The 24051-nt window shown below is 38.3% G+C and overlaps 1 protein-coding gene across 2 annotated transcripts in view; it reads right to left on the bottom strand.

Annotated features, from left to right (window-relative positions):
- The window catches only part of OGT (O-linked N-acetylglucosamine (GlcNAc) transferase), a 50036-nt gene that overhangs the window by 24951 nt on the left and 1034 nt on the right, over positions 1-24051 (bottom strand). Inside the window, exons 2-10 of one of the 2 annotated variants that reach the window (XM_036411523.2) lie at positions 21922-22102; positions 20835-21078; positions 8833-8901; positions 5452-5568; positions 2889-2968; positions 1685-1880; positions 1296-1436; positions 621-721; positions 77-230 (exon numbers count right to left, since the gene is read on the bottom strand). In XM_036411523.2, the coding sequence (XP_036267416.1) occupies positions 77-230; positions 621-721; positions 1296-1436; positions 1685-1880; positions 2889-2968; positions 5452-5568; positions 8833-8901; positions 20835-21078; positions 21922-22102 (1283 nt within the window). The remainder of the gene's footprint in view (positions 1-76; positions 231-620; positions 722-1295; positions 1437-1684; positions 1881-2888; positions 2969-5451; positions 5569-8832; positions 8902-20834; positions 21079-21921; positions 22103-24051) is intronic. The other variant, XM_036411524.2, reaches the window with a different exon arrangement.

The raw sequence follows: 24051 nt of genomic DNA, 5'->3' as shown, positions 1-24051 counted from the left end.
GAGTGAAATGGCTAAATTTTGTCCTACAATCAAACATTACGTGCCAAGATGTACATATTACAACAAACAGGAGTACCTTGTGAATGGAAGCCAGATTGCTGTGGGCATCTGCAAATGCAGGGTTAATCTGAATGGCACGGGTGTAACACTGCAAGGCTCCCTGGACATCCTGCATCTCCTTTAGGGTGTTTCCCATGTTAGAGTAGGCATCGGCAAAGGTAGGACTGATTCTAAAGAAGAGGATACAGGTTTTATCAGGTACAAACCCCTATAATCCCCTGTAATGTGAATTTAGTCTCTTATTTTAGCACAAGTCAAATGCCAAAACTCGGGACCGGTTTGGCTCAATGGATAGAGCGTCAGCTTGGGGACTAAAGGGTCCCGGGTTCGATTCCAGTCAAGGGCATGTACCTTGGTTGCGGGCATATCCCCAGTAGGGGGTGTGCAAGAGGCAGCTGATCGATGACTCTCTCTCATCGATGTTTCTAATTCTCTATCTCTCTCCCTTCCTCTCTTTACAAAATCAATAAAATATAGTTTAAAAAAAATGGTACGACAAATACCCTCCATAAACAATATCCCTCTTTAAAAAAAAAAAAAAAAAAAGGCTGTTATCTTACCGAATGGCTTCCTTATAATGCATCAAAGCTTCCTGCAGTTTTCCCTGTTGCTGCAGTACACTTGCTAAATTGGAATGGGCAGCAGCAAACTCTGGGAAGACCTAGAAAGAAGCAAGAAAACTGAAGTTCAAAAAACCTGCTTAAACAGTGATGACTTACCACAGGAACTTTGTTCAAGTCTATATCCCTGCACTTCTCTCCAGCTTCTCCAAGCCTTGTCATACTCTAAAGCCAAGTAGCTCAAATTCTACCTCTTCCTTTATTTTATACCTCTCCTTGTTTCAAAACATGAGATAGGCCTTTCTTCATCTTAGTTTATGATGATCACTCCAGCATCTCTCTCTTCTAAAATTTCTCAGCTACAAACTCCTACCACACCTACTAACCACCATTACAGCAATCAGGCACTGAAATTATATACTTAAGTGGTAATGCCTCTTGAAATGAAACTTACTCTTCTATTTTTCTGTGCAGATTTCATCTAAAATAAACTCAATGTAGGGATTTTCTTAAATGTCACACAGTACCTCACTCATACCTTAGGTTTTCAAGTACTGGTTCAATGAATGATTCCACCACTATTTTTACAAAAGAGGTGTTTAACATGGCAAACTTAACAGCCCTCCCTCTACTATCACATTGACAAAATACCCAGCCACAACACCCTCAACATACTTCTAATGCTTTACGATACAAGCGAACTGCCTCTTCGATATTTCCCTGTTCTCGTTTGATATTGGCTAAGTTATTCAGTGAGTCTGCATGGGTGGGACACAGCCGGAGAGCTGTATTATAACAATCTTCTGCTTCAGCAACCTAGAAAACAAAGCAAACTATTCAAAACCAATACAGAGGAATCGCAGAACTACCAATGATATGATTCTAACAATTGCTTAGTTAAGCCTAATGGCTGGTAAAGATTCCAGAAAATATTTTTTTTGTTCTTCCTCTCAACCAAAACTCTGAATGAAAACAATTTATCACAATTCTTAATACAATGTACAAAAAAAGACTTTTATAATCATACCACATAACAAAGAAATAGACTGAATAAAAATCCTTACACTGCCCTTCTCTTTGAGAGCATTGGCTAGGTTGCAGTAAGCATCAGGGAAATGTGGTTGCAGTTCAATAGCTCGCCTGTAGGTGTCTATTGCCAGATCTATTAGGCCTTGCTCATAGTATACACAAGCCAGGTTGCCGTGCACCACTGCATGATTTGGACTCAAGCTTAGAGCACGAAGGTAAGCTGCCACAGCTCTGTAAATAAAAACACACACACACACAAAATGCGACTAACTTTTAATGGATGCTTTGTTACAATTAATTCATGCTATACTATACATAAGTATGTCAATTAATTGTAATTAGTTACAATTCATTCATGCTATATACTATAATTAACCTTAAATCAAAACTGCACCTTTATAAAATATATTTTTACACTGAAAAGTTTTCTATAACCACCTAAGAAATAGGCTTTCCTTTGACAACCAAAAAAGTCAGAATTTACTTAGCTTTCTGAATCAGATCAAAGGACTAAGTTAGATAACCATTTCAATATTTTTACAATAAATAAAATTTCAACTGAACTCTAAAGTGAGGATAATGGCTTTGTGGAAAGCCAACAATGAAGTCAGGCAACAACACCTATAAATGAAAGGTAACCGCCGGACCAGTTTGGCTCAATGGATAGAGCGTCTGCTTGGGGACTGAAAGGTCCCGGATTAGATTCTGATCAAGGGCACATTCCCAGTAGAAGGTGTGCCAAAGGCAGCTGATCGATAACTCTCTCTCATCGATGTTTCTAACTCTCTATCCCTTTCTCTTCCTCTCTGTAAAAAATCAATAAAAAATATATTTTAGCCGAGACCGGTTTGGCTCAGTGGTAGAGCGTCGGTCTGCGGACTGAAAGGTCCCAGGTTCGATTCCAGTCAGGGGCATGTACGTTGGTTGCGGGAGCATCCCTGGTAGGGGGTGTGCAAGAGGCAGCTGATCGATGTTTCTCTCTCATCGATGTTTCTAGCTCTCTATCTTTCTCCCTTCCTCTCTGTGAAAAATCAATAAAATATATATTTTTTTAAATATATATATATATATTTTTTTTTTAAAGGAAAAAAAGGAAGGTAATCAGCAGACCTGATCAGGGAAAAACATTATACTAGGAAAGGAAAATTATTTCAATGGAAGACTGTCATAATTTCAGTCTAAACTCTCAAGTGTCAATACTACAAAAACTCAAGATTATCAAATAGAACATACTCTCACCTGTCAAAAATCCGTGCCTCTTTCAAGACATTTCCTAAATTGATATAAGCATCCAGAAAATTGGGATCAAGGGTGACAGCCTGAAAGTTACAAGACAGTAGTTACTCAAAGCAAGTTAGGATTTCAGATTCATTTCCCAATTAAGAATTTTTATTGAGAACATGTGAGACCTCTATATTTTCTAGTGCATTAAATCTTATTTATTTTTAAAACCCAATTATTTTAGTACCTACTCATTACCTACTACTATTCACAAATCTCAATGTTATCAAATAACTTCTCATGTAATATAAAAGGTATACTAGTATATCCTGAAGGGAAAATTTTTTAATTGGGACTACTCCGATTTCATTTTTCTGAATACTTCTAATGGTTGGCCCTATTTTATTAATGATTAATCAGCCTAAATCTTAAAAAAAAAAAAAAAAAAAAAAAAAAGGCAGGAAGAAGCAACAAACTCTAACTGAAAAAGAATATATGTATCTCAGTAACTGCAATTATGTGTTCAGTAAGACCTTAGCAAGCTATGTAATTAGAGTTGTATACTCAATAAGATACACTACTTAAAGAAGAAACCATTAAATCATTTCATCCAGATAATTCTGAAATTGTCTTAAAATATGCCCTATATATCTAGAGCAGTGATTCTCAACCTGGGAATAATTTCCCTTTCCTAGTATATTAAGAATTCACCTAAAAGGTGTTTGGAGTTCATCACAGGCCAGTTAAATCAGACCCTCTGAGGATAGGGCCAGGTCATCCATATCTTTTATAAGCTCCTCATGTGCAACCAAGGTAGGAATCACTGAGCAAGAGAGGCGTAATTAATTGCAAACCTTAACTGAAACACTGAAAAGGTAGTAACTGTGAATACATTAAAGATTCATAAAGAACACTTCCTTTTCACTTAAATGCCAACTATATAGTAAAGTGATGCACTTAAGATTGTCTCTAGTGATAAGATGCTCACCTCCAAAACTCTTAACTTTTTACTATGAAAAATTTCAAACATATACAAAAGCAGAGGAATATAACCAACTCCCAGGTCTCTATTACCCAGCTTCAACAATTAATCATGTCCAATCCTCTTTTTAAATTGATTTCAGAGAGGGGAGAGAGAAACATCAATTTGTTCTTCCACTTATTTATGCATTCACTGGTTGCTTCTTGTATGTACCCTGACAGGGGATCAAACCCACAACCTTGGTGTATCAGGACGAGGCTCCAACAACTGAGATATCTAGCCACGGCTAATCATGTTCTTATTTGGTCTAGATTCCAACCTACCTTTCCCTCTTCCCAGATCACTTTGAAGCTAACCCAAGACATATCAGTCCATCTTAAAATATTCCAAAATGTACCTCAGGGACTAGATGGAATACTTTTTCCTCCCAACATAACTGTAATATCAATATCACAACTACAAAACTGACATTAATTCCTTAATATCAAATATCAATTCATTGGTACAATTCCTCATCAGTTTTGATTCAGGATCCAAATAAGACCCATCCAATTTGTCAACATGACTTTGTCAGGTTCTTTTAATCTTTTAAAGATTTAATTTAAATAACCATTTTTATTCCTGTAATTGGTTCAAGAAATCAGATCACTGTCCTATACAGCTTCTCATGGATTGGATTTTGCTGATTGCACCCCTACAGTGTCCTTTAACATGTTTCTCTGTCCAATGTATTTCCTATAAATTGGTAGTTAAAACTAGAAGCTTAATCAGATTTGGGTTCTTTCCTTGTTTTGCAAGGCTACTTCCCTAGCGCAATTATTTACTTCCATCACAAAGTACACAATCTCTGACTGTCTCTTTTATGTCACTGATAAATTCCTAAATCTATTAATGGTGATACTCTGATTCTATCATTCCTTCTTCACTAATTAGCTGAAATATTTCTATAAACAGAAACTTTCCCATATCAACTACTGTTACCCTGAGGTCCAGTTCACACAATGGAGAAAGGATCTATGTTTCATTCTTCCCTTTTCAACCAGTTTTCAAAATGAGTTGCTCCTTATCTTTCAAAGGTGACCAATGAATTTCTTCTGAGTAGAATTATGAATTCATGGATTTAAACATATCTGACAAGTTTTAATATATTTCAGTTATTTTTCCTACTGATGCTCAAGTCCCATCTTTAGCCAATAGGAGCCTCTTCCAGTCTTTTTGTGTCCTACTCTCCTCTTTGTGTCTAAAAAGCCTCCTGAGTCTTTTTAGACACAAAGTTTCCTTGCTTTCTGGTATGACAAGGCACTCCAGGTAAATTTGTACATTTCTTGCCCTGGATTGAGAATCAGCCTTTTTACCAAGAAGCCCTGCTTCTTTACAGTAAAGCTGCTTGTATTTTTTAAGGGTTTTTTATTACTAAAAATATATTTTCAATGCAAAACTGGAAACTACCATATCGCATACCAGCAAATGCTATAATACTGTCAGGGAACAAAGATATTGTGTGATTGGTTAAGTAAAGGCATATTATGTAGTTCTATTTAAAAACACTTTGCGCACATGAGCACATCATAAATACCAATTATTAATTTAATGACTAACCTTTTCAAAGTGATGAATTGCAAGCCAAATTTCCCCTTGTGCATTGAAAACACAGCCAAGATTACTCCAAGCTACTGCAAAGTTCGGTTGCGTCTCAATTGCTTTCAAATAACATGCCTTAGGAGGGGTTAATGAAAGAAGATGGGAGGGAAAGGAGGTAAAGGGAAAGGGGAAAATTTGTACAGGGAAAAAAAAGATTGGGGGGGGAAGGGAAGAAGGTGATATCATTATTCCTTCTCTAACCAGCCAAAAGTGACCCTGCAGCATAGGCTCGCTTGCGCCAAAACTAATGCGCTGCCACAGCTGGCTGCTCCTGCGCCTGCGCCACCAGAACCCAAGTGCAAACCACCATGTTCAGTTCTGCCAACCATGACCAACCCTTACAATGGGACTTATCCGGGAAGTCAGTTGCCTTAAGAATCTATGCTAGACTTCTCTTAACTGAGCACCTAAGGGCTTGTTATCTTTTCAAGAGATATCTAGAGGGCACGTTTAATTAAGGCCAAGGCCCCTAACCCTATCCGTTTCCCAAAGTTAGTTCTCTGAGGTCTTAATAGGTTTCAATGGAAAAAGTATTTCATGATCAAATAAATTAGAAAAATAGGTTTCTTTACAACAGGACTTCCCTAAGCCTTTAGTAGGATATATACATGGTTTCCTGATCTCAGCTGATCCTAGACCTCTTCTTTCATTTTATTAGTATACTATAAAACACAATTTGGGAAATGCTGCTCTAAACAATTATGTTCTTCTCTAACATTAAAGCTATGCTACTGGGAAGAAAAATGTTTTTCTGCCAAGTTAGCTATAACCCAGGGTATAAGTTACATCCTTGCAATGTCCCTATCTCCCAAGAGGGACTGAAGCTGAAACCTCATATGACAGGATTGCACCTAGGTTGAGGTCCCTGTAATGCGAGCGCAAACATCGCTTGCGCAACCTAACAGCATCGCACTGCGCAATCGCTGCGAACTGCTGCGCTACATAGAACACCCCTAGACGCAGCAAACGGCCAACCAGATCCATTAATCTACTAGACAGGCCCATGGAGAATATTTGTTTAATGTGATTAGTTGGACTTGAGATATGTTAAAACCCAATTTTATCCAAAAAGGCTACAGAATAGGACTGAGGGAGCCAGTCAATCAGATTACTCATCTAGTCAACCGTTCACAGGGGCTCATTTGCACGCATTGCGCATTAACGCTGCGCAGCCTTTGCGCTACTGCAGGGTCACAGCGCATCATCAGAAGAGCAGAATGCTGCAATCCAAACAAAGAAGAAAAAAGGAAAAAAATGAACAACAAGAAGAGTTAGAAGCTTTTACTAGTAAATTATCTAATAATTTTTAATATCAATTAACTTTTACTTATCTTTGACAGAATTGTGGCTATAATTTAAAACATTCTCTTACATAACTTGCTTGTAAATAAAATTATTTTAAGCTGTTTCTGAAGCCACAAGACAGAAGATTCAGGCATGGAGGCAAATTGTTTTGCTGTGGCAGTTACAAACCCGTTACCATATTTCTCATCATGTGACTTTTCGGTGCGTTCCTTGCTGGAAGAGGAGGAGGTGTGTGTCTGCCCTAGATCCAGGCCTCGAGCTCCCTTCAGCGAGGCACCTTACGCATGGAATAGGAGGTTTCACCCACCTGAAACCTTCTAAATACAATATCAATGGTGAAAAACCAAAAACAAGAGAGAAAATAAAAACAAGATCATTAGTAAAAGTTCAACAAAGCAATTGAAATTCTTTGGATGTCTATTACATATGGGAATGAGGACAGTCTCAAGTCTGTAACATGGGAAACATGCAGAAGGGAGAGGGTTAATCAGGGCTATTGCATACGGCAGGGATTTTTACTGGAAGAAAGGCTCTTCATTTTCTACAAAGACACTTCAATTTGCTTCCATCTACTAGGAATATGCTGGCTTGAATTTTCAAATGCACTGATTACAAAAGAAATACATTGCATTTCACTCAAGAGTATTTTCTTGTTCACTAGTTCTCACAAAAACAGAATAACATTTTTCAAACTAGGTGTCTCCAGAGCTCTGAAATAAAGAAGTCAGCAACCTAAGGCAGGCGCAATGTCTCAGCCTAAACCGATCTCTAAAGCTGCAGTGAAGTGCAATTCATGTTAGCTGTCCGCTTGGTGGTGTAATAATTAATAGGAGCTTATCAAAAATTTGTTATATAAATTACCAATTGGATTTATCAGCTAAGACTGAAATCAATTATAATTCATTAACCTCCATAAGGTTAATCCAAAGTGTCAGCAGAATTTATGAACTATGCACTTAAAACTAGTGCCTTTGAACATGAGATACTAAAAAGCCTTTGCCCTCCCTGGATAAAGCAGGCAAACAGACAGCTACGCTGCGCATACACTCCACGCATTAGCATGCGCGTGGGGCTCAGAGCAACAGGTGGGAGTTTCAGAAGCATTCTGGTTTCTCCCCACTCCTCACCCCTGCAGCGCGGTTGCGTAAGGTGGCTTGTAACAAGACAATTTCATTTATAAATTTAATTTAAAATTATACCAAATGCTTTAATAACCCAACCTGGTGTTCAAATTCATTATTTGGTAACACAGAATGCTAAAAGCCACCTTTCCACTTCGGCAAGTTTTCTTTCGATCAGTCCATTTCCCAAACAAACCAGCTTTGTCCTGACGTGTTTTGTTTTTTGTGTTGTTGTTGTTGTTGTTTTTTAAGGAGGTGAGGTAGGGAGGAATAAAAGAAGTAAAGAGGGGGGGAAAAGGTAGACAACTAGGATTGGAAAAGAGGGAAAAGGAACTTGGAGGAAGGAATGGGGACAAGAAGGGGCAGGATGTTCCAATTACTAATTTGCAATCATCTTAACAGCCTTTCTTCCACTGTAAAAAGGGTGAGGAAGATGGAGGGAGGAAGGTTAAACAAGATTTTAAATGCCAGTATTACAGGGTAACATTTGGATGAAGTTCTTCTCCACTTACAAGCCACAAAGGACTTAGAAGAGCAGCATTTTCAATGGCACCTGCATCATAAGGAGTCTTGAGCCAAATCACAGGCGCTCTGCTTGTCACCAGCAGGCAAGCCTCAGATTTGAAGGAATGTTATTTATTCCCACAAAAGATCATGTCGGAGCCCATTGTTATAAAGATGATCTAGCTCAGCAGAAAGGCTCCAAGATGTTCAGGTTCTTGCTTTACCCCCAGATTTAGAACAGATATGCCAAAGCCTGGCCCTGCTCTAGTCTGAGGCGATTCATGCCGTCAGTTTTCCTCAGTTTCTTAGGACTGTTTTGTGAAGACAGCTCAATGAAGAGTTGAAGACTTGGCAAAAAGTACAAGTTTTCATAACACTGATGTTTAAATGTGCTCTATCAAACACCTACCTTGGCTTCTTCCAAGCGACCCAGGGCTTTGAGCAGGTTCCCCAGGTCACTGCGAACACAGTACAAATCCTAGAAACCCAGAGACAGTAATTAATTATATTTGCTCAACTAAAAAATATCTTGAAATAACTTTTATGCATCTAGCTTCCAGTCTATTGTCAACTAAATCTACTGGTTAACAAATATAAGTACAGAACCACAATCCCTCATCCTCAATTTCAAATTCCAAGACCTTCCAAAACTCATTTGATTATTAAGCCTGACAAAAATTGGCACAAATTTATTTACAGAATGTATCGATCCCACTTAAGTGTGAATACTCATATCTTTTGCTGCAGAAATATAAATGTGTTTTACTACTACAAGATGCTATTCCAGACCCACCTAGGAGGTTTATGTATGGTATTATCTTTCTAAAATCCTAAAAATTCTGTTTTTTTATTTTTTATTATTTTAAATAAATCTTTACTGTTCAGATTATTACAATTGTTCCTCTTTTTTCCCTCCATTGCTCCCCTCCACCAGGTTCCTACCTCACCCTCTGGCCTTTCCTCACCCCCAACTCTCCTCATCCATAGGTGTACAATTTTTGTTCAGTCTCTTCCAGCACACCCCCTTTCCCTGAGAATCATCAGCCTACTTCCCTTCCATACCTCTAATTCTATTATATTCACCAGTTAATATTGTTCATCAGATTTTTTAATTCCCTTGGTTTTTAGATTCACTTGTTGATAGTTACATGTTTGTTGTTCATAATTTTTATCTTTATCTTCCTCCTCTTCTTAAAGAGTATCTTTCAGCATTTCATATAATACTGGTTTGGCGGTGATGAACTCCTTTAGCTTTTGATTTGTGAAGCTCTTTATCTGGCCTTTAATTCTGAGTGATAGCTTTGCTGGGTAGAGTAATCTTGGTTGTAGAGGTTCTTGCTATTCATCACTTTGAATATTTCTTGCCATTCCTGTCTGGCCTGCATGGTTTCTGTTGAGAAATCAGCTGACAATCGTATGGGTGCTCCCTTAGAAGTAACTGCTTTTCTCTTGCTTTTAATATTCTCTGTCTTTTGCTCTTGGCATTTTCATTATGATGTGTCTTGGTGTGGTCCTCTTTGGATTCCTTTTATTTGGGGTTCTGTGTGCTTCCTGGACTTGTAAGTCTATTTCTTTCACCAGATAGGGGAAGTTTTCTGTCACTATTTTTTCCAGTATGTTTTCAGTATCTTGCTCTCTGTCTTCTTCTGGGACCCCATAATTCTGATGTTGGTTCGCTTGAAGTTGTCCCAGAGGCTTCTTACACTATCTTCAACTTTCTAGATTCTCTTCTCTTCTTATTTCTGTGGAGGAGTGTCCTCTGGCTTTTTGTGTTCCAAATCGGACTCTGTATAATATTTATTTCAGTCAGTGTTTGCTTTATTTTCTAGTTGATCCCTTTCATATCCTCAAAGGTCTCATTTATTTTATCGGCCTCTTCTAGGAAATTCTTGAAAAACCTTATAACTGTGGTTTTGAACTCTATGTCCATTTTTTTGCTTTCCTCCATTTCCTTCCTTTGTGGCCTGCCTCTTCTCTGCATTTTAGCTGCTTCCCTGAGTTGATGGAGTAGCTTTGTGAGGTAGGTGTCCTAGCAGGGCCTAGTAGCTCAGCCTTCCCAGTTACCTGAGGTGGACAGTCTTGGTGCAACCCTTTGTGGGCTGTGTGTGCAATCTTGCTAAGCCTTGCTTGTTGTTGGTTTCACTGGGGAGAGTTGATCTCCAAGCCAATTGGTTGTGAGGATCAGCAATGTCTCAGCTAGGAGGGCTTCTGTGCTCAGCTTGGATGGGGTCGAGTCTCAGAGTGGCACAGACAAGCTTTGGTTTCCCATCAGCCCCGCCTTAAGAAAGTCGTATTCGCCAAGTCCCACAACACTGGCTGTTAGCATGCGCACTACTTGGGGGAAAGCTGTTCTCGAGGTTAGCCTGCTCCCTGACAGTCAAGTTTCTCGGACCAGAGCTGGCTATCAGTGCATTTGGGAGGTTTTGTTTTTCTCCCGAACGAGAAAGCTAGCCACTGGAAGGGCTTCTGTGCTCCGCTTGGATGAGGTGGAGTCTTGTGGTGGCGCAGACAAACTTTGGTTTCCTGTCAGCCTCGGCCTAAGAGGGTTCTGCTCCTGAGTCCCACAGTAATGGCTGCTGGCCACACACACCTGAGTTTTGTCCACTATCCGACAGTCCAATTTCTCCTTGACTGGAACTAGCTATCAGTGCAATAGGGAGGTTTTGTTTTCCTCCTGAACAAGGAAGCTAGCCGCGCGTTAGCTGCCCACCCTCTCCACGCGAGCCACAAGTAAGCCAGCAGCCTATTCAGCAGCCGCCCTTTCCGCGCACATAGATCTCCACACCTCCACAGCTCCTGAGGCTCAGCGTCCTTTCTCTTCCCTTCCTAGTTTGGTAGAGCTTCCACTCAGCCAGAATTCTGGTGGTTCAGGGTGATGTCTGCTCTGTTTTCCAGGTGTAATTTTAAAATTGTTGTGGTAGGCTGCATTTAGGTGTTTACCTTATGCTTCCATCTTAGTTTCTCAAAAAATTCTGATTTTTGAAATACATTTGATCCCAACAGTTTCAGATAAAAAATTGTAGGCCTTATTATATAGCTTCTCCTCTCCCCAAATGTCAGACATGTTAAAAAGAAAATCAGCCTGGTCCACGTGGCTCAGTGGTTGAATGTTGACCTATAAACAAGGAGGTTATGGTTTGATTCACGGTCAGAGCACATGCATATGCCTGGGCTGTAGGCTCAATCCCCAGTAGGGGGGTACAGGAGGCAGCCAATTCTCTCTCATTTTTGTTTCTATCTCCCCCCTTTTCCTTCTCTCTTTCTGAAATCAATAAAAACATTTTTTAATCAAATGTTTGCTCAAGTATTTTATTCACAGTTACCGTATTTTTCGGACCATAAGACGCTCCAGACCATAAGACGCACCAGTTTTTAGAGACGGGAAATGAAGAAAAAAAGATTCTGAAACAAATAGTGTCCTAAAATATTTTATGTGCATTAAAATCCAACATCACAGTCATAATCAACCCTGTAAAGTAAACAGCAGCATTTAGAACCATTTTAGAGCCGGGCAAGCACACAGAGACCACACAGAGCCGGGCAAGTAAAAACAACTTTTTTTTTAAAGTATATGTGTAGGCTATATTTGGACCATAAGACGTAGGGACTTTTTCCCCCCACTTCTGGGGGGGAAAAAGTGCGTCTTATGGTCCGAAAAATACGGTATAATGAATCACTCCTATACACTGAGTCGCCAGATTATTTTGACCACCTCACAGTACTTCGTTGGGCCACCTTTTGCCTTCAATACTGCGGGGATTCTTCTTGGCATTGACTCCACGAGATGTTGAAAGATCTGACACCATGCCTGATGAATAGCACTGTCCAATTCTGTGAGATTTGATGGTTGTGGAACCAGCTGCCTGATGGTTCTATTTACTTCTTACCACAAATGCTTAATTGGATTGAGATCTGGCAATTGTGGGGGCCACCTAAGCAAGGTAAAGTCTCCCTCATGTTCTTGAAACCACTCCTACACAATATGAGCATTGTGGCATGGTGCATTGTCTTGTTGAAAGAAGCCATCTCCATTGAGATACACCATCAACATGATAAGGATGAACTTGATCAGCAACAATACTTAGGTATGTTGTGCTACTCAGACCTTGTTCCATATGAATTAAAGGGCCCAAATCATGCCAGGAAAACATACCCCAAACCATAACACTGTCCCCACCAGCTTGAAGGGTTGTACTCATGCATGTGGGGTGCATGCTTTCATACTGTTTCTTCCAAATTCTCACTCTGCCATCTACATGATGCAACTGGAAACGTGATTCATTGGACCACATGACTTTTTTCCAAAGCTCGACTGTCCAATCCTTGTGTTCCTGTGAGAATTGGAGACTTTTACCTTGGTAACTGCAGACAGTAAAGATGTTCGAACAGGCCTTGGGCTTCCATATCCCATACGATGCAATGTACGACAAACAGTGCATTCAGAGATCATTTGAAAGGATCCCTGATTAAGATCTACAGTAATCTGCTGAAACTGGTTTGGCTCAGTGGATAGAGCGTTGGCCTGCGGACTGAAAGGTCCCGGGTTCGATTCCAGTCAAAGGGCATGTACCTTGGTTGCGGGCACATCCCCAGTGGGGGGTGCAAGAGGCAGTTGATCAATGATTCTCTCTCATCGATGTTTCTAACTCTCTATCCCTCTCTCTTCCTCTCTGTAAAAAATCAATAAAATATATTTTTTAAATAAAATAAAAAAAGATCTACAGTAATCTGATGCACTGTTGCCCTTCTGTTGTCTTGTACCAGTCTTGCCACTCTCTGTACTTCCCTAACATTGACTAGCCACTGACGGCCACAATTTGCACGTTCAGGCCCAGATTTTCAGCTGACAGTCCAGTCTTTAAATACTTTAACAGCTGCTATTGAACATTTAACACAGTGGTTCTCAACCTTCCTAATGTCTCGACCCTTTAATATAGCTCCTCATGTTGTGGTGACCCCCAACCATAAAATTATTTGTTGCTACTTCATAACTGTAATTTTGCTACTGTTATGAATCGTAATGTAAATATTAGCAGTAGCAAAATTACAGTTATGAAGTAGTAACAAAAATAATTTTATGGTAGGGGGTCACCACAACATGAGGAACTGTTATTAAAGGGTCGAGACATTATGAAGGTTTAGACAGTGTTTCCCAACCTTCTCTCATGATGAGAATCACCTGGTGGAGTTGTTAAAATACAGATTCCTGAATCCCAACTAAGAAGTGCTAAACTAGAATTTTTGGGAACATATAGGTAAAATTGTATACTTAACTAGTGCTCTAAGACAGATTTTTATATACAGAGCACTAAGTAGCAACTTCACCACGAATTATAGCTAATTTGTCTACAAATGTCAGGTGGTCATAATAATCTGGCCACTCAGTGTATATTAAAGACCAAAAATTTTCCCTAGTAAAAAGAGTCTTTAGACATGATTAGCTATCAGCTAATCCAGTGTTTTTCAACCTTTTTTGGGCAAAGGCACACTTGTTTCATGAAAAAAATCACGAGGCACACCACCATTAGAAAATGTTAAAAAATTTAACTCTGTGCCTATATTGACTATATATAAAGTAATTCTCTTGAATAGGAATCAAATAAACACAAAGAAAGTATTTTATAATTACTTTATTATGAAATATTAAGTAAACAAAATAGTGAAAAATTATAAAATTCTTGTCTTGTCTGCACCTAAGGCACACCAGGCAACATCTCGCGGCACACTAGTGTGCCGCGGAACAGCGGTTGAAAAACGCTGAGCTAATCTACCCCTATGCTATCAGACATATTTTGAAACCCTGCCTTCATTTCACTGTTAGAAAAAAAGGATTATCATCCAATCAAAGCTTCAATCCTAGCACCTGCCACTAGATTACTCATTAGTATTAAGTGCCATCAGAGTTGAATGGGTGAATTAGTGAAAAGCAGTTGACTCTGCTTTTTATTATCAGCATTAATTGTGTTGCTAGTCATTTGCCTCACCAGTCCATTCATTGTATGAAAGGAAACATCAGAACAGTGAGTTTAAATTTCTATATGTCCTCGTTTGTCTTTGTCAATCAAATCTATCCATCAATAAGCAGAGACACTGGCAATAGAAAGTAGGTTTATTATTCCAAACTGTTCCATGGGTGGAAGAGCCTTAAATTAAATCCTAGAAAGTGAAATTTTGTCAACTGTGTTAAAGTATCATCACATATATCATTCTATATGCAAATGATTAGAATAAAGTGATTAATTTTACTGATACAGTTGTTTATTATCATCCAACAGTTGTTTGTTATCATCCATCAAGTTAACCAAAAATCAGCCAGCAAAGAATAGCTTGCTACAAAACTCTTATGGTCTGCAAACTCATTAGTCAACAGAGCCCAATATCAACAGTACAACGAATGAAATTTCTTTTGAGAGCCAAATTTTTTAGACTTAAACTTATTCTAATGCCAATTCTTCGAAAAGACTCGTTCTGGCCGTGATATTTTGTGGAAGAGCCACACTCAAGGGGCCAAAGAGCCGCATGTGGCTTGGGAGCCACAGTTTGCCAACCACGGCCCTGACCCATCTGCCCATCAAGCAATGATTGGTGTTTGGGAAGAGAATTGCCTCCAGTGACCTCAGGCACAAAAAGGCAGATACTAATTCTCAAAATATTATACATATCATTGATCTTATTACAGACTTATCCTCCCCTAATGAGTTTAAGCACTTTTTTTAAATCTTCACCCAAGGACATATTTTTACTGATTTGAGGGGGAGGGAGGAGAGAAAAGAGAGGAGGGGGAGAGACACTGATGTGAGAAACACACATCAGTTACCACTCATAAGTACTCTGACCAGGGCTCAAACCTGCAAACTAGGTATGTGCCCTGGCTAGAAATCAAACCTGCAAAAAAAAAATTTTTTCCTGTAGAGGACAATGTTCCAACCAACTGAGCAACCTGACCAGGGCAGTCTAAGAACTTTTTTTAAAAAAATATATTTTGTTGATTTTTTTAGAGAGGAAGGGAGAGGGAGAGTTAGAAGCATCAATGAGAAACATTGATCAGCTGCCTCCTGCACACCCCCTACTGGGGATGTGCCCGAAAGGTACATGCCCATGACCGGAATTGAACCTGGGACCCTTCAGTCCACAGGCTGACGCTATCCACTGAGCCAAACTGGTTAAGGCCAGTCTAAGAATTTATAACCCTATTTACTAGTTAGTATACTCTCAGAAGTAACAAATTCTATAACTTCCTTTATCTACTTTGTATGATTTTCCCCCTAAACTTTAAGGTTATCCTGTTTTTGCAAACCATGACTGAACAATCTGATCTGTTCATACAGTTTCCTACTACACCAGATTATTATGGTTATATACAGCTTTGGACTTTTACCAATTCCTATGTGTTTTCTGAGTAATAATAATAAGTCTTGCAATAATTCTCTAACAATGACTCTAATGGGCTGTATATTATAGCCAACTGTTGCATAATTTTACCCTTTAGTTTCTATTAACTCTTGGATAATTGCCATCCAAGTCCTGAAAGTGTATCTATCTATATTTAGTAATATCATCTAGATTCATTGCAGCATACTAAATCATTAGCACAGTAATCATAGTTAAAAATAGATTATCTTCAAGATTACTATAAGGCAGTTTTAGAAAAAGGTAAAACATATCATATTAAATATAACAGTGAAATCTGATACTCCTATTTGAGGATCTAAACCTTATGCAAGAACAGTTAATTTCTAGAAAAGTCAAGGATACCACTATTCTCCAAAATGTTTAAAATCTAAGACATCAATTCTGCTTCATTTATTAAATCAAAAGTGTCTGCTAAAAGAATACATTTCTCAGACCCAGCCAATTCTATCCATTCCCAGGTTATTATCTCTTATGCAAATCTTTATTCAATTCAATAATATGCCTGGAATTGTAGGGAAAATAAAATAGAATCTTTACCCTAGACAGGATTGCAATCTTATATGGAAAGACAAGGCATATTAAACACCCACAAGATGGTAAAGAATTTTAGAGAAGTAAATGAATTCAAAAAGAAATCTAAGCTGGGCCTTAAAGAATGAATGAGTAGGACTTTAATGGACAAAGGAGGAGAGCACTGTATCAAGGGAAAATAGTATGAATGTTAAGGAAATGGAAATGAGTAAAAATGTCCTGCATATCCACCCCTCCTAAGATAACATCTATTTCCTCCTAGGACCTCACTCCACCCCCACCATTTATATACACATATACACATGAAGTAAAATCAGGCTGATAAAAATCCACAGTTCTCAACTGCCTATCAAATTAAATTCAAACTCCTCCGCCTCTCTACTCATTCTAAATCTTCCAATTGACTTTCCTCTACCTCACTCACTTCGTAATATTTGACTCACCACTTCAGCTAAGGAAGTCTACTGCTATTTTACCTTCCTTCCTACAGAATGCTTAGGATTAAGCACCCACTCAAGAAAATCTTCTGATTAGTACTCTCTAATGATAATCATTCAAGGAGCTCACACCTTTTATCTTTTATGGGTCAGATATTCTCTTATAGTATAATCCACAACTTTCCTCACAACACATCTCCCCAATTCCTAACAAAGCATTGTACAAACAATAAGCACTCAAATACTTAATTTTTTTAATTAAATTTATTGGAGTGACATTGGTTAATAGGATCATATAAGTTTCAGGTGCAGATTTCTATATTACAAAAATCTGTGTTCCACACACCACCCAAGTCAAATCATCTTCCATCACCATATATTAGTTCCCCTTCACCCCTCACCCCCAATCCTCTGGCATGCACCACACTGCTGTTTAAATATGACACTTGCATGGCAAATTTAAACAGCAGAGCAGAGAGGAATAGAAATATATAGTTTCCTACAGTGTAGCTAGTAACATATGATGGTCAGTATGCTTGTAGCTCTCGGTGTTATGCATCCACAATCAAATAAGCAGCAATGGTTTAACAACCAATAGACTCGGAAACAGCTACTTAGAGCAACTCAGGATTATAGATAGTCACGTTACAACGGACAATTTTACACATAATTCATAAAAAGGATCACAAGGTATGGGCAGCTTTAGTGAGCCATCATGTGAAAAGTCATCAGCTACAATAGCACCTTCATATACAATAGACTAAAATTTTAGTGAAATTATTCAATCATCCAACATTACAAGAGATAATTCAAACTGCAAAAATATAAAACAGCTTTCTTAAAACTAATTTCGATAATCAAGTCACATAATAACTTCTAAACAGACATACTATTAACTTAAAAAGATAAACACTGCCCTGGCCAGTGTTCTCAGTGGTTAAGAGTGTCAATCCTTATAACAAAGGGTTTTTTAAGTTCAATTCCAAGTCAAGGGCACATACCTGGGTTGCAGGTTCAATCCCAGGCCAGGTCTCAGAGCTGCATGTGGTAGGCAACCAATTGATGTGTCTCTCACATCGATGTTTCTCTGTTTCTCTCCCTGCCCCTCTATCCCTCTCCCCATCTCTCCCTCCATTTCTCCCTCCCTTCTACTCTCTAATAAAAGCAATGAAGCCCTACCTGGTTTGGCTTAGTGTATAGAACAGTTGGTTCAATTCCAGTCACGTGTACATGCCTGGCTTGTGGGCTCAATCCCCATTAGGGGGCAAGCAAGGAGGCAACCAACCAATGATTCTCTTTCATCACTGATGTTTCTCTCTCTCTCCCTCTCCCTCTCTCCCTCTCTCCCTCTCTCCCTCTCTCCCTCTCTCCCTCTCCCTCTCCTTCTCCCTTCCTCTCTGAAATCAATAATTTTAAATTAAAATTTTAAAAGTATGGAAAAATACCCTCAGGTGTGAATTAACCAAAATTAAAATTTAAAAAAAAGATAAACACTGCTGAAAACAAGCTACCAAGATTACTACTTTTAACATTTTACTTTTCCAAACCAAAATAACCTGAGTTTCTTCAAATATTTTCCATAGAATGCCAAATACATCTATGACTCAGGCCAACAATGCACTGCCAATAAGAATACAATTTAGGAAGAGACTCAAGGTTCTGTCAGTACTGAAATGACAAAGGCATTTGACAGTAAATCTAGTTGAGACTAGATATCTTGAAATGCATTAAAACACGATCACTATGGTATATTTAGGTGAAATCAAGGCATTTTGCACAATCTCTTTTTCATTCTTTCTGGCAAAGACAGAAATAAAGCAACACTTCCCACTAGTAGAAACTGGACCAGATGGGAATGCTTAACTATTCAATGCCTTCCCCTTCAATCCTTCAATGGGCAGTCCCATGATTTAATGCTATATCTTACTTCTTTGGAAGGGCATAATGATAAGCTCCCTATTAACAAGTTAGATATTGAAAAGCATGGTTCTGTCTCTCACTTCAGTTTTCCCTCCTCGTCATACTCCAGTCTAGTATTCTGTGAGCAGCAAAGCTCTGCTACACACTTAGGTAACTGGAAACTGGAGCCAAGGAGATCAAAGTTCAAGATGTTTGGAGCCACAGCTGTGTAGAGGGCACACGTGAGCTTACACTCAATAAACAAGTGAAGGGTGAAACCAACCCTGATTAATAAAGAACTTAACTGTGACAACGAGGTGCACAAGTGAGCTCTGAGCCTTGGCAAGAACAGGGTCCAAGCCTCAGTAGCAGCATATACAACAGGGTTCTCCAACATTTTTGGTGGGTAACTAGCTGGATAGTACTGTAATAAAAATTACAAAATGCAGGGGGTGGGGGCTGAGAGTTTTTGAACGTGTCAAAGGCAGACAAATAAAATGCGAATTATCCTTTTAAAAAATTACAAAATGCACTCAAATTTACATATATATGCACTGAATATCTCTGAAAGAATATGTAAGAAATTGGTTTCATTGGCTACCTCCAAGAAGGGAAGGCTGAGAGACTTCATTGTATCCATACAAAAAAAGCAATGAATTTTTAAGACATATTTTTATTGATTTCAAAGAGGAAGGAAAGGGGGAGAGAAAAACATCGATGATAAGAATCATTGAACAGCTGACTACTGAACAACACTGAGCCCATGACTCCAGCATGTGCCCTGACTGATCTGTGACCTCCTGGTTTATAGGTCAACGCTCAACCACTAACACCAGCTGGGCGAATAAAAAAAAAAAAGTAATTTTACACTCAAAATAAACTGAAAAAATAACTTAATAGATGTCATGAGAAAAAGTGATTTCAGATTTTTGTGCAAACTACTAAATCAAGCTTCAGTTTCCTGACCTGTAAAATAGGGGTTAAGGGAGAGCAGGATATAATCAATGAATTTTAAACTGTCCTCAACTGGGGCTGCCTTGAGGGGTGCATGTCCTCTGGGCACATCATCCCCTTTTTATCTTTTATTTCTTCTCTCTTGAATGTTTGCTTTATTCAGGCTCAGGTTTTAATATTCCCTTCACCACTACTAGCTGTGTACTTCCCCCAAAATTGCATAACCCAAGTCTGGATTTCTTAAATTGGTAAAATTGAACATAACCTATTTTGAATACTCACTGTGAGCATTATGTAAGATCAACAATGTCTGATGTCTGAAGTAATTGGTAGTGTCTTGAGCACAGAGTAGAATTTCAATAAATGGTAGCTATAACAGTTCATTATAAACCATTCCCAGGGTTGCTGCTAAACTAAATGCTGACAACATAGCTTGGAAATGTATTCTTAAAATTTTCTGGATTCCTTCCATTCCTCTCTTTATCACTTACCTCTTAAGTTTCTATCTATCTTCTATCCTTAACCACATCCAAAGTTCTGAGGGCAAGTCTTACTCTTGTGTCCCCAGAAAACACCTGCAATTTTTTTTTTTAAGAATTTAAGAACTACCTACCTCTCTATCCCTTTCCCTTCCTCTCTGTAAAAAAAAAAGAATTTAAGAACTATTCAAAAGCCTGGGATGTACACTATCACCTTAACTCTACCACTTATTGTGCTGAAAGAAGAGTATAGGATATTGAGGAACGAATTTTGCAGCCTAGTTTTCATATCACTGATCCATATATTGGCATCTTGTTGTAACTATTTTATATTACAGATTAAAACCCTTCATTCACTATTCCTTGAAAACCAATTACCTATCAGAATTTATCCAAATTTAATCAAAACAACCCCAAAAACAATGTCATATGTTCTGTACTATTACAGGCACTATAAAAATAGAATTTCTTGCAATAGGGATAATTTTATGCTTTGTAATATAATTTGCTAGATAAAACAAAATTTTTAAAACATGATGCAGATCTGATCAAAGCAATTTCACCATTCTGAGTAGACACATTTCTAAACTCTTGATTTTATTCCACACAAAAACCTATGTTAGTGTCTGAGATATCAAACGATATTTCTTTCTGGGCTTTTGTGAAGGGAAAATAATAAGTGTTAAAATTGTACTCACAGGATTGTACTGAAGAGCAGATACGTAAGCTTGTACTGCCCCTTCCATGTCACCTGCTGCTACCAATGCGGCTGCCAGGTTAATATAACCATCGATGAAATCGGGCTTGAGGCGCAATGCATGCCGGTAATGCTCAATTGCTTCCTGCAACTGTCCTCTTTCCTTGTACACATTCCCCAAATTCGAATAGGCTTCAGCCAGAAGGGGGTTCTGTTTAATTGCCAGAGTGCTAAAATGAGCAGATCTGAAAAAGGCGAAAAGTATTGATGCAGGGGTATGCACGTTAGAGAAAGAAGGTATGGCCCATACACAACTCAAAAAAAAAAAAAAAAAACACCGTTTTTGAAGACCCTGTGCTATTGCTAGTTATGTAATAAAAACATTATCTTTAAACTAGCACACAGGAAAATTTTTGGAAATGAACTTTTTTCTAAAGTGAAGGTATTCGAGATTTCAAATTGGAATGCTGTTGTTCCTTATAAGATAAAATTCTTACTAGAGTATTACCAAACTGCTGAATTGTAAACCATGATCATTAAGAGATCAAGAATGAAAATGCTATGTGCATGAGTCTCACTTTCCATTTGTTGGTACACATCTTTTAATGTCTAAATAAACCAGAATGACAATTTATTAAAAGGATATGAGAACTGATTAATTCAACTGATTATCTAAAGTAGCATATCATAACTTAATGACTGTCTTTACAACTAATAACCTCCTACCACAGCATATACACCATCATTTCTGAGTAGTATTCTGTCCCTCAAGATGATACCTCTTACAAAGTTGAAGGTCAGATGTATACTAAGAATATTTATTATTTGAACAGGGTTAAGAAAGCAGCAGAGTTAGGTGGAAAAATCTAGAAAAGGTCTGTAGTCATACTGATAATATAGCCACCACCACAAAAGGAGGGAGAAAAACTGGCAGCTGAGCATGTCACAAGTGGACAAGACAGATGTGCGTTGGTGGCTCAGTTGAAACCCAGTATTGGAAACATTTTAAGTTCAAATATTTAAGTATTATTTTTCAAGCTCAGAACCTAGAGGCAGCAATCACCAGAAGGTACCCCCACATCTCCTACCTGTCCAGCCTTCGACACTGGAAGTGTATGGACGAAAGTAATAAAAGCACACCAGTATTGTCTGGCTCTTGTCTCCAGAGCTGCATGCAGTGTCTCTCAGCTGCCTCAAAATCTCCTGCCTGATATTCTCGATGTGCCAACTCAGCTAACCCTTGGAAGGAAAGCATACGTTTCGTTGGTTCTGGAGAATCATCAAAACATTTGAGGGAAGGAGGGGGGAAAACAAAAAGTTAGAAATGCAAACAAAAAATGTAAAAATATGGTCTTTTAAACTTAAAGATGAAAACGCTTGAAACTATGTAAAGCACTAGAGTGTTCTGCACATTATTTATACTCCCGAATTAACATCAGGTGCAGAAGTGACATTTTAGAATTGATCTATTAACTTTCTTTCCCAGAGTGCATAGAAATATTTGCTTCCAAGTAAGATTAAATTTAATGGTATAAATACTTTGCATTTTTAAGTTACAAATCAGAAATAGCATCTAAAGATTCACTAAACATTATTCCTTACAGTTAACATATAGAAACAAATACAAAACATGATTTGCAAGGTCACAACCGTTTAGTTATGTCAGAATAACATACTGGGAAACTTAATACTTTTTAGGTGGGATTTCAGGGAGGAGGTAGTATTGCTAACATTCTATCTCTTAACTTGGTGGGGGACACAAGATGTGTTTTAAACTCACAATTTTATTGACGTTTTTGTATACTTCACAACTTAATTTGTTTAAATTAAGGGCAATACCAGAAACAAGCATAAGGGGGGGAAAAACCTAAAAGTCAAGGTGCTATTTTTAAAACAGCTGATAAACAAGAGGAATTCATCTGTCAAGAGCAAATATATTTAAAGGGGCCATCAAACATTTTAAATAAAGAAACCAAGATTATATTGCTCCTCTACCATTCCATACTCGTGATGGAACCAAATTAGCTAAATCCCATCCACACTGATTTAACTCTGGCATTTTCCAAAGAGCCCTGACATTAAAGGATTAATACATTGCAAAAAAAAACGCTATATAAATCAAGTAGTTACCTAACACTGCAATGATTTTTTTAAAGAATGGGAAAACAAAATATAAAACCATTTGACAAAGTGCAACAGAATGAATAATAAATTAAAGCACTCTGCTGTGCCTAAGTGACTGGATTCAGATATATAATGATAAAACCCAGATGATGATAAAAAAACAAACAAAACAAAATACCACAAAAACACCTAAGTCTCAACTTAATACTTTAATTTAAACAGTGACACACTGCTGGAATTTCACTAGATGGTTACAATGGGAAACCATTTACAAAATCTTTAAATTTTACCAAGGTCACAGTAACCAGTTCAAATTAGAGACAAGCTCTCCCAATGATTAGAGCTGACAAGTGATCTGTAAACAGGAAAGCAAAATCAATTTCCTGAAGAGAATATACAGCTGACCACAACACAAACCAGAAACTTGCATCCAAATCTGGAGGAGCTTATAGCTCTAACAAAACTAGAAAATTACATTTCAGTCTCAGCTCCTTATTTCAACAATTATCAACTTTTCAAAGCCACTTAACACTGAAAATGATAACTCCCTCAAATAAAATACACACATTAAAAACCAGCACAACCTGAAATCTTAAAAATCCCTGGGAGGGAGGGGAACACTATTAATTTCACTACCTAAAGTCCTGGACAGATCTCAATTGAGAAAAACAGAAAACCACACAAATAAAAAAGAACCTCATGGCAAAGCTTCTAACTGTAGCCCAATCCCCACACCCTCCCCCGCCCGCCCCAAACAGCCTCAATAGGGAAAGGCAGCTGAAGGACACTCCTATAATTTGGTTGTTTTCTTATTTTTAGAACCAAATGCACTCGACTGAATTGTCGAGAAGGGCAACCGCTTTGCACTTGTGCAGCTAACACTCCAGTTGCTTTACAAACTCTTCAAGCAGGATGAAAACTTAAAAAAAAAACAAAAAAAAAAACACGCACCCTATGAATAAAGAGGTACCGAGCTCAAGAATGGGAATGGAAGACCCCGAGGCGGCGGAGGAATACACGGAGAAAGTAACACAAAGCGAGAATTCGGCCCGCGGGGTGGTCATCGCCAGAGAGCCGGCCCCGGGGGGTTTCTC

This window comes from Pipistrellus kuhlii, unplaced genomic scaffold, assembly GCF_014108245.1.
Source record: "Pipistrellus kuhlii isolate mPipKuh1 unplaced genomic scaffold, mPipKuh1.p scaffold_m20_p_40, whole genome shotgun sequence".
NCBI classification, from domain to species: Eukaryota; Metazoa; Chordata; class Mammalia; order Chiroptera; family Vespertilionidae; genus Pipistrellus; species Pipistrellus kuhlii.
This window is presented reverse-complemented; position numbering and strand designations above follow the sequence as displayed.